We start from the raw sequence: 18,054 nt of genomic DNA on the forward strand, positions 1-18,054 counted from the left end.
CTGTATGGTATAGGCCATACTTACCACGTGGCACTGCTAATCCAAATGCTTCGTCTCTCTGATGATTCAAATCCACCAGCAGCTTTGTGGGGGAAACATGAGCAATCTCCTCCCATGTGATTTACGGCCTTGGAAACCCAATGGAGAGTCAGCTGTGAGTTGGCTCTGACTCTATGGCAATAAGAGAGATGGAAGAGCGGGAAGGGGAAAAAGGGGGCAAGGCAGAGAGAGAAATGATGGCAAGGCAATAGAGACCTTTTGCAATAAAGACCTTTGCTGAACTAGACATGAAAGTGAAGAGGTGACCTGAGCAAGATCCCAAAGCAAAGCCCCTATGAACCACATTATCATCTCATCTGTCATTGCTGTGTGCTGTCAAATTCTCTCAACTCATCATGATCTCAATGACCAACAGAACGAAACGCCCAGTCGAGGGCCACCGTCACAACCATTGCTGGGTTTGAGCCCAGTGCTGCAGCCAGTGTGTGGATCCATCAGAGTAACGGCCCTCCTCTTTCATGCTGATTTTCTACTTTATCAAGCACAGTGTCTTTCTCCATTTATTAGTACCCCCTGAAAACATGCCCAAAGCCTAGGAGACCAAGTCTCACCGCCTTCACCTCTAGGGGGCATTCTGCCTTCATGTCCTCCAAGGCATTTGCTTATTCTTGTAGTTTACAGTACAATGTTGTTGTTGTTGTTGTTGTTGTTATGTGCTGTCAAATCGTTTGCGATTCATAGCGACCCTATGTACAACAGCCCTAAAGCCTGCTCTATCCTCTGCCAATCTCCTTGCCTCTGATACACCCATCCCGATTACCCCAGTCACTGAATCAATCCACCTCATAGAGGGTCTTCCCCTCCTGCGCCGTCCCTCTACTCTACCCAGCATGATGTCCCTCTCCAAGGATCTCTCTCTCCTTACAACATGTCCAAAGTATGAGTCACCTATCTTTGATCTCACATGCATGAGACAATTGAAAATACTGGCTTGAACCAGGTAAGCTGGAGTCCTGAAAGTGACCTCTTCACTCTTCTGTACTTTTAAAGAGGTCTTTTACGGCGTATTTGCACAAAAGCAATACATCTCTTAATACTAATTTCTGGACTGTTGCTTCTATGGGTGATCAATCTAAAATGAAATCCTTGACAGTTTCAACCTTTGCACTTTTAACATGGTGTTGCTTATTGATTCAGTTGTTAGGATTTTTATTTCTTTTGTTGTTACTCAGAAAGAATAATCATTGATTTTCAGCAGTGTTTCCTGTCTTCCTCGCATTCAGCAAGCAAGGCTGTGTCATCAGTATATCGGGCTGTTAAAGAGTCTTCCTTCAATCTTGATGTCACATTCTTCTTCATTTAGTCTAGCTTCTCAGATTACTTGCTCAGCACACAGATAGAGTAAGTATGGTGAAAGGATACAACCCTTGGTGATTTTAAGCCATTAGCCATGCAGTGTCCCTGTGTTATGACTGCTTCTTCATCTATATATATTCCACTTGAGCACAATTAAATGTCCAGAAATTACCATTCTTCACAATGTCATCCATAAGTTTCAATAATGTATATGCTTTTGCATAGCCCAAACCCACTCCTTCCTGATAGTCTCTGCTTTCACTATTTTTTTTATGTCAGCAATGCTATCTCTTGTTCCAAGTCCACTTTTGAATCTGACTTAAATTTCTGTTAGTATCAGCTTTGAGTTAGTATTAATTACTTACTACTGTGTAACAAGACTTTCTGGTGATAGGGTAGTTAAATCACTCAGCTGCTAGCCAAAAGGCCAGCAGTTCAAATCCATCAACCCCTTTTAAGGATTAAGATGTCATCTAAAGATTGGAATTTTGATGGGAAAATCCTATGCTTTTATGTAGTCAGTATGAGGCTGAATTTTGGTATTTTAAAAATAATTAAATTAGCAAATAATTAAACGAACTCTCTTGCTAAATTCAATAGAGACAAAAAGTAAAGCAATTCATTGAAGCTCCTTGGTCTTGAATGTTTTTGTTTTTTTCTTGTGGTTGTTGTGGTAGTGGTGTTCTGTATAGTTGGAACTGACCCATAGCAAACCTTCTGGTGGGTTTTCAAAGGCAGTTAATCGCACAGGAGGAGATTGCCCATCCTTTGCCGGTGGCCTTGAACCACGTGCCTTCAGGATTGTAGTACAGCTTTTTGCCACTATTACTCTATAAAGATTTTTTGCAGTGAGTTGTTGGGAGCCACCATAGCCCATGGCCAATTTTCTTGTAGATGCAATCTTAACTCCAGATCCTTACTCTCACTCTTAAAACAATATTTTAACCACTTGGATTTTTTACCTCCTTATACTTGAGAATAGTAACAGTAATAACTTTTATAGAGGTTGTTTGGGGAAATCTAAGATCTTACTCTGGTGTCATAGTCCACAGGGAGTTGGTTGTACAGCTATAACCCAAAAGGGTGCCTCTCTGGTAGTTCAAATCCTCCAGGGCCTCTGTGAGAGAAAGATGGATAATTGCCTCCCATGCAATTTACAGCCTCTGAAAATCTTCTGTGTGGCCAGTTATGAATTGGTTTCAACTCGACAGTAATGAATTTTTGCGTTTGAGATCTCATTTGTATGTATTTACACATGCAGACACTCGAGTGAAGAGCTTGAATATTTCCAGATGGGATAATGCTAAGAATTCCGGCTTGAATGTCAAATTTTGATGCTATCCCTGTTTCTGTTCAACTCTGTGAGATTACTAAAGTCAATTCAGGATTTAGATAAAGTCAGTTCAAACTGGTTCAGACACAAGAAACAAAGTGGAATTAAAACCATCATTTTATTTTTTATTTGAAAGATCCAGAACAATAACTATAATGGATAAACTGACAGGCAGAAGTCTTGGAATGGGAAACTCGGAAGAGAGGCACACGCTCAGCAGAGTGAGGTTGCTCGTAATCTTTGAGCTAAGCACCATTATTTCAATTCAGTCAATCAGGAGATTTATTCAATAGACAAGCACACACTGCCTTTGTTTTTTCAGCAGAAGATTGGTTTTTTTGGCCAGGCTTCTACCATAGTTTTTCATTCCAGATCACACACATTTTAAAACTTTGGGTCCATGTAGGTGATGTGGCTTCATCAGCCATGACTGAACCAATTAGAAGTCCTGCATCAGTTTATATAGATGATATTAAGGAACCGTGGTTGCCTCATGCATTACATGTTAGGCTAACTGGAATGATTGTGGTTTGTTTATGCCAGCAGCACCGTGAGCAAAAGAGGAGGCAGTTTTCTCCCATAAAGATTCAGAGCCTCAGAAACCAGAGGGAGGGCCACCTTAGTCAGGACTGACTCAAGTTTAGTGGGTTGCTCAGTTTGGGTTGCTTTTTATGTAGTAATAAGGAATCTCTGAGTGGCACCGACAGGTCTTCAGTTAATAACCAAAAGACCAGTGATTCAGGTATACACAAAGGTGCCTTGGAAAAAAGGCTTGGCGATCTGTCTCTGATAGATCCCAGACACCGATCAACCCATGAAACACAGTTCTACACTGGCACACATTGGTCGCCATGAGACGGAAGTGACTCTTACAGTTAAAGATTTGTTTGTTTCACTTTATCTGGTAATGAATCATGCAGTCAAAATGTGGTTATTCTTCTTTTCCAAAGTCTGTTCAAATAGCCCCAGGATACCAGCCAAAAATATCCTATTTGTTCTTTCAAATCAGGAATGCATCCTTCCACCAGGCACTTGCATTGTTTGAAATCATGTCTTGAGGCACACAGTCAACCCCATGTGACAATTCTGAGACGAGATCTGGGCTTCCCCAGGCTAGACCACAATTGGGAAGCTCACTGTAGGCAACAGATAGTTTAAGAATGCAATGAAAACATTTCTAAGTGTCTTAATCTCCTAAGTCTTTCTTCCTTATACCTTCTTAGTAAGTAAATATCACATATCCTTCCTTTGATTCTTCCTTAACTACGTCATTGGATAGCCAAAGAGTCCCCACATTGCCCTACGTGAGGCTGCCCCCATTCCCCATCTAATTTCTCTCTCAAAGCCTCTCTATTTCTTGTATGAACAACTACTCTTGCCTTAATTCACAAAGCCTGGCTAATTTTAGATGGCGTATGCCAAACTTGCTTAAGAAAGTGAGGATAGCATTGGGCTTTAGGATGTGAAAAGAAAAAACTTTAATATCTATATACAGGATAATTGATCTCACTATTACTTAAATTTATCTACTTTTTCCTTCAACTTGGGAGTCCCTGTTGATCACATCCACCCCAGGTTCCTGGACAATAGTCATGTTACCACCACTGCTAACCCTTATGGTTTGCCACTAACTCCACAGTCTCAACACTTTCTCCATAGGATCTACTAAACTACTTAAACTAATATCCCAGAGACACTGCCCTGATCAACACACACACACAGATATCCTTTTGTATTATTTTAAATTCATATCCTTTTATATTGGTATGCAGAGATGTTTAGATTCTCCTCATCTCAAATGCCCATTTTTCTGGCAGGATTAGAGTAGAAGTCCTAAGTTCATGGCCATTGCCTTCAATACTAAAATACAGTCCTCCTCAAAGATGAAGTCTGCCCCTGTACCTAGAAGAAGTACAACTTTTAAGTGTAAAGAATTAACGACTTACAGAAACATCAACAGATTGTTATGCCGGCTTAATAGGCCATGTGACACTGGACACTTATTTGCCCTGTAGGTAAGCGTACCAAATGACCGAAGTTCTTCATGTACGTATATGCAGAATTATCCGAAAATCTGAACAAAATCTGATTCATTGACATTTATGTCATTTCATAAAACAACTGTCAGATAATCAAAAGCCGTCATTTTAAAAAGCCATATTCTGGAAACAAGATGTTTTCTCATCAATGTAAGAAGCAGGATGTTGATTCATTTTTATTGTTTTCTGAATCATGAGTGTAAATTCATGAATAATAAAACCACTCTTTCTGATTTTAATAGGTAGGGCCATCTAGCTGTTTTTAAAGGTTCATTTACAACACAGTCAAAAGACTATTTGCAATTGCATAGATTTTTAACATTTTTGAAAATTACGTTTTGTGTGGTGAGTAAGAGAATCTTGGTTTTCATAATGCAAAACTTGTAACTTTTTATTAAGTAGTTTATTTTTTGTATAAACTATTTGATCAGGAGGAGACAGTCCAAGAAAGAAGCCCTGAAGGCACAGCCCACCATAACCCTGGGGGGGGGGAGGCTAGGGGGGAGCGGATCCAGTCTGTCAGGACCTATGGAGACCTGATAAAGGTTTGCTTTTGCTGTCAGTCAGAACTGATTTGACAGCAGTGTGGTTTTTGAGGCAGTCCAAGGAGTCATCAGTGGGACAAAAGGTTTATACCCTCAACTAAAAAATTGGACAATCAAGTCCACTTGTAGTCACCTCAGAAAAATATGCCTGGAAATGGTTTTTCTGAAACTCAGCCACAAAAACCCTGGCGGCACAGTTGTACTCCGATACTTCTGGGGGTGCTGTGAGTCAGAGTAGTCATCAGGGACAGTCAGCGGTGGTTAAGGCAGCCCAAGGAGCAGGGCAAATACCCTAGGAGCAGTTCAGTCTGGGAAAGCCAAACTGTGGTGACTGATTACAAGCCAAAAGACCTGGGCCGTTTTGTTGATATAGACTCCAGCTCCAGCAGTTGGAGGGGAAGGGCAGGTAGCATAATCCAGAAGCCAGGGGAGAGGCAGCCAACCAGAGGTCTGCAAATACGGAAAGAGAATCTTAGTAACAAATGAGGTGGGAAATGGTGAAGACCTAGAACTATAATTCTAAGTGTGTCTCAGATTTTTAATCTTGAACTACCAAGAGTTTCTTGTTGGTAGATTTGTTCATAAACAATTAGTGACCAAGAGAGGAGAAGTAGAGAGGTAATAGGAGAATACCTTAAAAGTTACACAGGCTACTTCTTTATTTAATCAATTCTCCCTTTGGGAGCATTTTATTGTTCCTAATTTTTTACCTTATAAATAATATTGTGAATACTGTTTTAGTTAAATGTTTTTATATGTGTTGTTATTGTTTGCCATTAAGTCACAGCTGACTCATAGCTGACCCTCCAGTGGGTTTTCAGAAGCAGTTAATCACAGGGGAAGAGATGCCCATCCTTCTCCCACAATGCAGCTGGTGGCTTTGAACTTGTGTACCTTGAGATTACAGTGCAGCTTCTTACCACTAGACTACCAGAGCTCCCATTTAGGTTGGTTTCTCATATTCAACATGACCAGTATTCGTGCTTATTTCTGTAGAAGGAGGTGGAATACTTAGATATCAGAATATCTAGAAAGAAGAGGATCTAGATTGCTAGAAGGAGAATGTCAGATACAATGGAGCGAACCTTTGTTTTCTAAATGTAACATAGGAAATCTAGATTTCAGATGAAATCCCAGTTTTACCACTTAATGTACCATCCAAATGCCTTTGGGAAATCACATGATTATAGCTACTGCATGTAATAATTGTACACACATTGATGAGCTAATTAGCAATAGAGGAAGTTGATGGGTGTTAGTTGGGAGGTGTTGAAATGGTGGAAATTCTACAAGTTAGAAGGCAAAGTGAAAGAGAGCGGGTTTCAGATGACGGAAGGATATAAAGGCAGGCAGTCACACAGTGCAAGAATTCCTCCTTCATTTCACTCCTGAGAAAAAGCACCTCTTACAACATGTTGCTCAAGGTACCATCACATTTTTAATAGCTTATTTTTTTGTCGCTTCTGGTTTACTTTTTCCTGTCTCAATTTTATCAATTGTCTTCTCCCTTAAGAACTAGCTGCTTCTGCTTCTGAAATGGCATTTTAACTTTTCTCATTACCTCTGGGCTATTAGTTCTATCTAGTGTTTCAACTCTGGTTTACAGGTAGGAGGCGTGATTCCATTGTATGAGGCTGGCAAGATGAATCACTGTAAGTTTGCTGAATTTTGACCTCCTGGCTTCCTAGAAGGAGTCCTAGAGGCACAGGGGTGAAGTGCTTCGCTGATCATCAAAAGGCTGCTGATGGTCCAGGCCCATCAGCTGTGTGGGAGGAGAAAGATGTAGCAACCTGCTTCTGTAACAATTTACAGCCTTTTGGACCTAGTCTATGGGATAGTTCTACTTTGTCCTATAAGGTCCCTAGGAGTTAGTGATTTATATATACCTCTCCAGAGTACTGAAGAGCAACAACATCGGGCCGGAGACTAAAGTGCGCCTGATCCGGGCCATAGTCTTCACAATTTCATGCTATGTGTCAGAAAGCTGGACAGTGACTAGAGATGATAGAAAGAGAATTGATGTCTTTGAGCTGTGGTGCTGGAGAAGAGTGTTGAATAGACCATGGACTGCCAGGAGAACAAACAGATTCATCCTAGAGAGGATGAAACCAGGCTGCTCCTTAAAGGCAAGGACTCTGAAACTTTGTCTGACATACTTTGGACATGATGCAAGGAGGGACCGACCAGTTCTTGGAGAGGGGCATTGTTCTTGGGAGGTTGGAGGGACAGTGCAAGAGAGGAAGATCCTCGATGAGATGGATTGGTTCAGTGTAATGACTGGGGTAATAGGGGTAAGTGTGTTGGAGACAGTGAGATTGGCACAGGATAGAGTAGGGTTTAGGGCTCTTGAATATAGGGTTGCTATGAATCACCAGTGACTCGATGGCACATAACAACAACAAATACACACACACACACACACACACACGTAATAAATGTATATCCTATAGCACTAAGGAGGCCTAGTGAAATAATGGTCAAAGTAGCTGGCTGCTAAACAAAAGATAAGTAGTTCGAATCCACTGGGAGAAAGATTTACAATCTTGGAAACCCTATGGACAGTTCTATCAAGTCCTGCAGCATCACTATGAGTGGGAATTGACTTGATGGCTTTGGGTTGGGTTTGGAGCATGGCATTGCCAGATGGCATGTCTCGTTATCTGTTGACTATCATGTCTTCTGAATTAATAGTGCCTAAATTAGATGCCAACAGTTATGTTTTTGCAAAGGCTAATGCTGGCATCTGTCCACTAAAGGGTTGGCGATCTGAGTCCATTGAGAGGCATCTCAGAATGAAGGCCTGAATATCTACTTCCAAAAGCGTCACCACTGAGAACACCATGGAGCTTAATTTCTGTTCCAACAAACATGAGTCACCTTCAGTCAGAGTCAACTCAACTACAACTGTTGGGGTTTTGAGGCAAAAAGTATAAAATATTGGTCTGGCATTCTCAAGAACTTAGTCCAATGCCAGAAACATAAAAAGCCCTTATCAAGTTACCATTAAAATAGCTGTGCATTATATCATTATTTATGCATTAATCATAATGTTACCCTAAAAAAAAAATGTAAATACCAGGAGACGTTCAGACAAAAAAAGTAAGAGAAGATGATCTCACAGAGGGCTAGGAGTTGGGAGTCTGCCTCCCTTTCTCTCTTTGGTGCAGGGAACAGTGTTCAGACCCTCAGGCTACCCCCCCTGGAGAGCTGAACAATGAATCACTCACCTCAACCACAAGAACTCTGCAAGTGGGGAGAGGGGACAAATGCCTGATTGTTCTTGAAACAAAGGGTCCAAGCCACACTTGCAACTTTCCAGTTGTACTTAATCGGTCTTCAGCCCAATTCGTTTCTCTCCCTTCCTGCTTCTCTCTGCCTCCAGTTATGTTTGTTGTTCAAACTTCTCAAACCCACTGTCGTTGGATGGACTCCAGCTCACAGTGAGTTTCCATCAGGTGTTCAAGACTGTAAGTTTGAGGTTGCTCATTTTTCAGTTGGTGAATTCAAACTGCCCAGCTTTTGGTTATCAGTATGTTATGTGCTGCTGTGTACCTTAGATCAGAGCCGACACATAGGTGATACTCTGGCAGGTTTCCAGAAGCTCAGGGGAAGAACGCCCATCCTCTTCCCTCAGAGTAGCTAGTGGATTCGAATTCTGTGCCTTCAGGATTACAGCACAGATTCTTGCCAATAGGCCACTGGCCCAAATTTTCAGCAATGCAAAAATTAAAGTCCTAGCTATTTTTTGGCCTAATCAGAAGAAACTTTAGAGTCAGCAACTTTCTCTTTCCCAGTTATCCCCTCTGTTTTTATTCTACTCTTTGACACCCCTCTCCTGTGTAAAAGAGTTTCTGGGGGGGAGAGGGAAACACCCCCAAACCAGAAAATAGCAGACACTTTTGAAAACAGGGCCTGTTCTCTGACTTCTTAAATCTAGAGACTATAAATATGAGCTGGTGACTAGGTTGATAGATGCTAATTTGTCTGTCACTGATTCTGTTGCTGTAGCTTTTCACTGGCCAGAGCTCAGACACCTAGGTCTTCTAAAGCAACACTTCCTAACCCTGTTGCTAACGTCTGAAAATGAGGAATCTAGTGCACAGAAAGGCAATGTAAGTTGCTCAATGATGTAATATTCTGAGCAGGAAAGGGAAGAAACATTCACTTAGTGGTAGAAGGTGCTGTAAGTCCCTCAGCAAACTGCTAATAGCTGGGCTGCAAACTGAGAGGCTAATAATGGCTGGAGTCCACCCAGAGGACCTCTCAAGACAGATTTGACATTAACTTAGGGGGGGAAATCAGCCATTGAAAAGCCTATGGAACAGAGCTTTACTCTTAACACCCATGGGGTTACGAGGAATTAGGGTTAACGCAAAGTCAACCAGAACTAAGTGCAGAGCTTAACGTGGACTATCACTTAAGAATGTTTCACAATACACCGTGGGTGTTCTCTGGTGAAGACATGAAGAAAATAATCATTTGTGCATTAAGGGCTTTGATAGATCAAGGAATGGAAAGTATTCTGCTGTTTATGAAATGTCAATACCCCTACAAGTTTCCATCTGGCCTAAATCTAGGAAGACAGCAGTGCGGGCCTCTCCACCAAGCTGCACATAGGCACCTCATAGTGGACAAGTCCAGAGCAAGTTCATTGCTAAACAAAGCTTTTCTTCTCCCTCTGCATTCCTTCTCTTGGCTATTGGTACCACCATTCCCTAGATCCCAAAACTTAACTACCACAGTTGGGCTTGGCTGGTCCTCTCCTAGCCATCATCCACATAATTGACTTCAAAACCCATTCTAAAACTCCAATCTGCTTATGCCTCTACCCTAACCTTCTTGAAACACCACAGTGGGTCACTCTTGTCTTTAAAGTCTTTGACATGGCATGATTTTATAATTCAGATCTGGCCTCTTGCTTCTGGGCCTATAAAAACAGTGTGGGCCTGGGAGTGGCAGCATCTTATAAATTCTTGAGAGGGAGAGAGATTCACTATCAACAGCACACGTCCAACAGTGATTCCAGTGAGATGCTCCTCAAGTGGAGACGTTTTTCCAATTCTGACACCAGTCATCCCTCCTAGGAAGCACTCTAACTCTGTTGGACTTGGGAATGCATTGCAATGGCCACACAGAACTTGTAGACCATAATCACAACCATAGGGTTTATTAGAGAATTAATGGAATACAACCCAGAACTGAGAACAACTCATGACATGGTTTTTCAGCCAGGTGATTTACCTCTCTTCTCTGTTGGGCAGGCCTTTCCTAGCTCTCAGCTTCATGGCCTCTGCCCTGCTCAGTCAAGTGCTACATCACCTTTTAAAATCTATTAACATAAGTGCCCAGTGGAACCCTAATCTCTAAACAAGCCTGGGTTCAAAGGTGTTCAACTCTAACTCCAAGCGTCAACAAAAGTAGCTCCCTGGCAAATGCCTTGAAAGCACCTATTCTGCTGGAAAGCTCCTTCCCCTCAAGATTCTCAGCTCTCTCGCCCCACAGGCCAAGAAGCCCCCAGTGCTCTCTCTAGGTCGGCTGCTGTTTCTGCCACGTTTACTGCCACTTTGTCTCGCTGTTTCTTCTCACAGTCTCAGCTCTCTCTCCCATTGTCTTCCAGGATTACAACCCCCTCTTTTCTGGGTGAAAAAAATGTCAGCACATGGATCTCAGGTGCAAATAATACACTGACTCCTGGCTGTTCACTCCAATGAAATCTCCCTCCACTAGCCCTGTTTGTTTTTGTTGCTGTGGTGTGTTGTCCAGTTGGAACTGACCCATAGCTGACCCTCCAGCAGGTGTTCAGAGGCATGGGAGGAGAGTGTCCATCCTTCTCCCACAGAAAAGCTGATGAATTCAAACCAGATGCCTTTGAGATTGCAGTACAGTTTCTTACCACTAGGCTGTCGCCCTGAGATGGCTCATTTTAAGTCTGGCAAGGTGGTAAAAATATCTAATCTCCATATCTGCATTCTACACACCTAATTTTCATGGTCCCAAGTACAAATAGAATGCACCATAAAATTAAGGCTGGTGGAACTTCATGTCACTTACTTTGAGTCTGTTACTAGGAGAAGCCAGGCCCTAGATAGAGAAGATCATCCTTGGTAAAATAGAAGGTCATAAAGAAAAATTCTTAACCCAATGGAATGACATAGTGGCCTTAAGCACAGTAACAATTGTAAGAATGTCATAGGCCTGGGTACCAGCTCAATGGGAATGAAAAACAACCACCTCACAGATGGATCACATAACTTACACTATCAGCAAGCTATCCAGTCCCAAGCAGCCCACATTTACATAATCCTAGCTGGACAGTGACTAGGGATGAAAGAAAGAGAACTGATGCCTTTGAGCTGCAGTGCTGGAGAAGAGTGTTGAATATACCATGGACTGCTAGGAGAACAAACAGATTCATCCTGGAGAGGGTGAAGCCAGGCTGCTCCTTGGAGTCAAGGATCCTGAAACTTCGTCTGACATACTTAGGACATGTTGCAAGGAGAAATCAGTCCTTGGAGAGGGACATCATGATTGGGAGGTTGGAGGGACAGTGCAGGAGAGGAAGACCCTCGATGAGATGGAGCGATTCAGTGATTGGGATGGCAGAAGTAGGTGTGTCAGAGACAGTGAGGTTGGCCAGGATAGAGCAGGATTTAGGGCTCTTGTACATGGTCACGATGAGTCGCAAGTGAGTCGATGACACATAACAACAACAACAACCCAGCCATAAGGCAGCTCTGGTGTTCTATTGGTCAGAAGTTCACTGGCAAAACAAAGGTACACAGTTTGAATCCACCAGTTGTTCCACAGGAGAAATATGGCAATCTCCCATGCAATTAACTGCCTCTGAAAACCTGGGGGAGGTCAGCCATGGGTCAGTTTCGAGTCAATAGTACACAGCAACAACAGCACAATCATGTGGTAGGACTTACAAAGACTACGGCTAAAAGAATCCCGTCAAGTACTTCACTGTGTGTCAGTCCCCTAGTACAGCTTCCCGGTGGCCATGTACCAAGTACACTGCACTCGGCCGCACCTCCAGGCTTCTGGCTCTGCTACTGTCCCTATCTTAGTACTTTACGTGGATCCCCTGCTCCTTCACTTGGTTAACACTTGGGCATTCTAGCAACAAGCTAGATTACAACAAGCTAGGATTACCCTTCAGGTCTAGGTCGGGGCCTCCAGGCAATCTCCAGCCAAAAAGAGCAGGAAGTGGTTCTCAAGTCACATATGTGCTTTAAAATTTTCTAATTAACATCTTTTAAACAGAAGGAGAAGTTGATAAAATTAGAATAATGCATTTTAGTCAACCAAAATGTCACAAATAATATCACATTGATATGTAATCAATATTTTAAACCCATTAATGATATGCTTTAGTCTCTGTGAAGTACCCTGGTGGTACAACAATTAAACACTAGGCCAATAATCAAAAGAGCAGCAATTCAAACCTATCCAGTGGCAGAAAGATCTATTAGTTAGCTGTGCATTTTTAAAAAACAACAAAAACATACAATTCCGAAAACTCTATAAGGTTAGTTCTACACTGTCACACGATGACAACATTGTTGTGTTGTTATGTGCCATTGAGTTAGAATTGACTCATAGCTGACTCTCCAGTGAGTTTCCAGAGGCTGTAAATCGTTTGGGAGAGGATTACTCTTCTTTCCCTTATGAAGAATCTGGTGGATTCGAACCATGTGCCTTTAGGTTGGTAACACAACTCCTTACCAGTGTAATTCCTTACCACTAAAACCAGTGGAGCATAGTCCCATTCTCCTGACACTCTCCTCTTTGAAGTCTGTCACAGAAAGCTTTGCCAAGATGATCCACGGCTTGAAGGTGGAACACCTGACAGATGGTGTTATTCAACGGAGCAAGCGGATGATTCTGGATACTCTGGGCGTTGGACTGCTTGGAACGAGCACAGAGGTGTTTTACAAAGTCAGCCAATACAGCAAAGTAAGATGCTCCAAGTCCACTTTAGACATCATGCTGAGAATGTATGCATGTCCAGACACCCACGAGCATGGCTAGAGCTCTTGGTGTGCATTCTATTTACCCTACTCTTCACTTATACGTAATAACTCAGTGTCTGTGGCACTGCAGTAGATAATTTCATGCTTTACCATCTTAGACGTAGTAGTCATCCCGATATTGAAGTCATTGTCTTAAGAGCATATATTATTATTATCTCATAGTTCCATTACTATGGCTGAAAACACATTTGTAACGGAGAGTACACAAGTACTCCAAGCACATACCTCTTACAGAGACTTTAAGATTCTTTGGGGGGGAAAAGGCTGCTGGAGCACTCTGAGCAGAGTGTGCATGGGTATATGAAAGATGAAGTCATCCCTTTCTAGAGATGTGCCTTCGTAGACAGCTAGTGTGCCTTCCTTGATATTTGCTCTAATCCTCATCTAAGGAAGATCGTTACCAGTGAAAACCCCCAAGCTCAATGCCCTCGATAGATGGCTTCTGTATTAGAACCCAAGACTGAGCCATAGCATGGCTTCTCCCTTCTGTGAAATAGTTGTGGATTCCTCTACAAGAGATAGAGTAATCCACTGATTAAGTTTTGACTCTTAAGGAAGGGGTTGAAATAAGATCTAATATGCCTATGATCATGAACAATTTTGGGGATAACAACTTGGTCTGTTAGATCTATCCTCTCTTATTATATCACTTCTTTTTCTTCTGTTCCAGATCTACACTTCCAACTTATCCAGCACTGTTTGGGGCCAGCCAGACTTCAAGCTTCCACCAGCATATGCGGCTTTTGTTAACGGTGTAGCTGTAAGGAGGTTTACCAGTCTTTTCAATTGCTAGGTGGTTGCAGTAATTTCAGAGCCAGGAAATCTCTCCGAAATGATCTAATTACCAGGGTTTTATACATGAGATCCCCGAAGTTCAGAAAGATGAATTGGCCTGTCCTCAACTGTATGTAGTAATTTCAGTGATGACTTTCAGACAAATTGTGAAGTGGAAGAAATGCTTAGGTAAAAAAAAACACCCTCATGATGCCCAGGTTCTAAATCTTGAGTCTGGATAGATAGGGAAGGAGTGAGGGAAATAGGTACATCAGTCTCTCTCTTTCTTTCTCTTTAAGAACCAACTCATAGCTGACTCTCCAGCAGGCTTTCAGAGGTTATAAATCACAGGCGAGATTGTCCATCTTTCTCCCAAAGAGTAGCTGGTAGATTTGAACCACCCACCTTTGATTTAAGAGGAAAACTCCCTATTTCTTAGGCTAACATGATAAAAAAAAAAAAAAGAAAAGGGGGGAAAAAAGACAATCCAACGCCACTGAAGTGATTTCAACTTGTAGTTTCCCTCAATGGGATTTCTGAGGCTGTAAAGCTTCATAGGAGAAAACTGCCCATGTTTCCCTGCTAATTACTTGACTGCTGTTACCATGGGTGTTGATTATGGACCCAAGTGAAATGAAATTATTGACAACTTCCATCTTTCCTCCTAAAAAATCCCATGGAACATTCTGACACATAAGAGACAGGGTTCACTTAAGCACAACTAGCTGGTTGGCAAGGAGCTCAGATGGCTGAGTCTTTGGAAACTGCAGTGCAAGCCCAAAGGCCATGCCTCTCTGGTGAACTGAGCCCACCAGAGGGTCCTCAGGAGAATGTCAGGCAGTCTCCTCTCACACGATGTATAGCTTTGGAAGCCCCACTGCAGGGTCATATGCTGACTCTGAGGCCGTGACTTTTTACTTGGGTCAGTTAGGTAGCTCTTGTGGCCTTGTATGTAGGGAGCTGTGCTGCTCCCAGGGCTACAGCAGGGAGAGTTTTAACAACTTGCACAAGATCCCAGCTCCTTATAAATAACAAGATGCTCTTTAAAGTCTTGCCCATCTCCTGGCACAGGGACAGCGTGTCCCAGTGTCCAGTCATGTGACGGACAAATAATGATATTCATGGGGTTTATTTTCAGAGAGTCAGCTCTGAAACCTTCCCAAGTTAAATCTTATTGCTAAGACTTATGTACATATGTCTAAACACCCGTCCCTACAGTAAGTCCAAAAGCTATTACGTTCAGTACCAAAAGCCACTGCACTCAGGAAAGAACGTTTTGTCTCTGTTCTGTTTTGGCTTACACAGATTCACTCAATGGATTTTGATGACACATGGCACCCTGCCACCCACCCTTCTGGAGCTGTCCTTCCTGCCCTCATGGCTTTATCAGAAGCCCTGCCTCAAAGCCCAAAGTTCTCTGGCCTTGACCTGCTGCTGGCTTTCAACATTGGTATTGAAGTGCAAGGCCGCTTAATGCATTTCTCCAAGGAAGCCAATGACATACCAAAGAGGTATGGAGAGAACTTAGCCCATGAAAACCAATACATCCTCTGACTTAGCAGTTGGCCAAGTTAAGGACAGTGACATTAAAGCTGGCTGATAAGTCAACTTATCAGTCACACCGTCAGCAAATGCAATGGGTTTGAAGTTCTTAACTGTGCAAAACAAGAGTCCAAGCACAGTGAAGAGCATGTCACTAACAAGAAGACATATACACTTTGGTTTTAGACCCGGAGACTTTATTTTCCTCTTTATCCACTTCTGTTTACCTACTAAGGCTGTTTACCTACTTCTCTGTGAGCAATGATAGGATAGTTTTATTTGCAGAAGTCCGTCCTTGCTTTCTGACACCATCTCACATCTTACATCCATCCGTTATACAAAGGAAGAGCTAATAAATAATTTCCTTTAGGTTTAGAAAGTCAATCAAGGAACAAGGACCCTAAAATAAACAAAGAACCCTCACCTCAGATGACTCTTGTCATTGCAGTATCTAATCCTCAAAGCAGAATATACTTGATCTTCACTAGTGCCCTTCAGGTGGGTGAGAATATTCAGAACTTCCTGAATCTGATTGTGCACCCCATAGTCCAAAATTGGTCAAATGTGGGCTGCTGTTGTCGTTAGGTGCTATCACGTTGTCTATGACTCATAGCAAGCCTTTAAAAAACAGATCTGAATCAAAATGCTGACGTAGACTCTACTGTTAGCACATAAGGAAAAGTAGGTACAGGAACATTTAATAACCTTCCTTAAACTTCATAGCTGATCAAATGACAGGGAGCCCTGGAGTGGCACAAATGGTCAGAAGCAAAAGATTGGACACTTGAGTTCGCCCAGAGGTCCTCAGAAGAAAGACTTGGTGATCTAATACTGAAAACTAGTAACTCACTTTAAGGGTAGTTTGTGGTGGTGTTGCTGCTGTGTACTGTTGATGGGAATCTTCTCCCAGCTGACCCAGCAGTGGTTTTCAGGGGCAGTAAGTTTACACAGGTGGAGACTGTCATTTTTCTCCCAGACAGCAGCTAGTAACTTTGGGTTGGCAGCACACCTCTTTACCCACTAAGTTCTGCTGTGACGCATTTAGGGTCATCACGAGTCATAACAGACGCAGCAGCATCTAAGTGAGTTACTAAGGGATCGTTAATAATGGGGAAAGTTTGCAAATCTCCAACTCTGCTCCTTTGCTTTTCAGATTCCATCCACCCTCAGTGGTAGGAACCCTGGGCAGTGCCGCTGCTGCATCCAAGTTTCTAGGGCTCAGCTTGACCAAGTGCCAGGAGGCCCTGGCCATCGCTGTGTCCCACGCCGGGGCCCCCATGGCAAACGCTGCCACTCAGACCAAGCCCCTCCACGTTGGCAATGCCGCCCGGCATGGGGTCGAAGCTGCTTTCCTGGCAATGCTGGGACTGCAAGGGAACAAGCAGATCCTGGACACAGAGGTGGGGTTTGGAGCCTTCTATGCCAACTACTCCCCCAAGGTCCTTCCAACCCTGGAGTCCCACACTTGGCTGCTGGACGAGCAGAATGTGGCCTTCAAGCGTTTCCCTGCACACCTGGCCACCCACTGGGTGGCAGATGCAGCCGCATCTGTGAGGAAACACCTCGTGAGAGATGGAGCCCCTCTTCCTGTTGATAGCATCCGAAGAATTGTTCTCAGAATTCCAGACGTCCGCTATGTAAACAGGCCCTGCCCAGACTCAGAGCATGAAGCCCGCCACTCTTTCCAGTACGTGGCCTGCACCACACTGCTGGATGGGACAGCCACCGTCCAGTCGTTTCACAAAGCCCAGATTGACAGACCACAGGTGAGACAGCTGCTCAGGAAGGTGGAGCTGGAGCATCCCCTGGACAACCTGCCAAGCTTCAACACGCTCTACTGTGAGGTGAGCATCACCCTCCAGGATGGAGCCACCTTCACAGAGCGTGTTAATACCTTCTACGGGCACTGGAGGAGGCCACTGAGCCAGGAGGACCTGCAGGACAAGTTCAGAGCCAACGCCTGCAGGACGCTGCCTGATGACAAAGTAGAAAGTCTTCTAAGGATCATTGAGAAACTGGAAGATGTAGAAGACTGCTCCCTGTTAACTACACTTCTGAAAGGACCCTGTCCACCAGAGGAGGCTTCAAAATCTACCCCACACCTGATACTTCCTTCCCACAATCTGTCCTGAAGGGAGTCAAGCTCTAAAGCGCTTTGCATTTGGGTGTTTCAATGATTTACTGTCTCGATCGAGGGCTGATGGTTTGCTATCTGCTCAGAGTTGCATACAGCAAGGAGCAGAGTATCCAAAAACACTGTATGTTATCCAGGGGAAAAGTTCCTTCTGCCTATAGATTTCTCAAGTTCCAGATACCTAAAGTGATAGAAGAAAGGTTCACAAAGCACAAAGAAATTATCTTCCTGAGCAGCCATGTCAGTCTGGGACTCCGGTTTACCTGATCCAGGCCATGGTCTTTGCAAATACTTG

At 43.2% G+C, this 18,054-nt stretch overlaps 1 protein-coding gene across 1 annotated transcript; it reads left to right on the forward strand.

Moving 5' to 3' along the window:
- Positions 1 to 964: 964 nt before the first annotated feature.
- Positions 965 to 17,757, forward strand: IRG1 (immunoresponsive 1 homolog (mouse)). Its single transcript, XM_006879594.1, has 5 exons — positions 965 to 1,000; positions 13,071 to 13,232; positions 13,980 to 14,069; positions 15,389 to 15,594; positions 16,779 to 17,757. The coding sequence occupies exons 1-5, from the start codon at positions 965 to 967 to the stop codon at positions 17,755 to 17,757; spliced, it is 1,473 nt and encodes a 490-aa protein (XP_006879656.1).
- The last annotated feature ends 297 nt before the right edge of the window (positions 17,758 to 18,054 follow it).

Source organism: Elephantulus edwardii, unplaced genomic scaffold (genome assembly GCF_000299155.1).
Source record: "Elephantulus edwardii isolate Elephantulus edwardi_28Jun2011 unplaced genomic scaffold, EleEdw1.0 scaffold00004, whole genome shotgun sequence".
Classification (NCBI taxonomy): domain Eukaryota; kingdom Metazoa; phylum Chordata; class Mammalia; order Macroscelidea; family Macroscelididae; genus Elephantulus; species Elephantulus edwardii.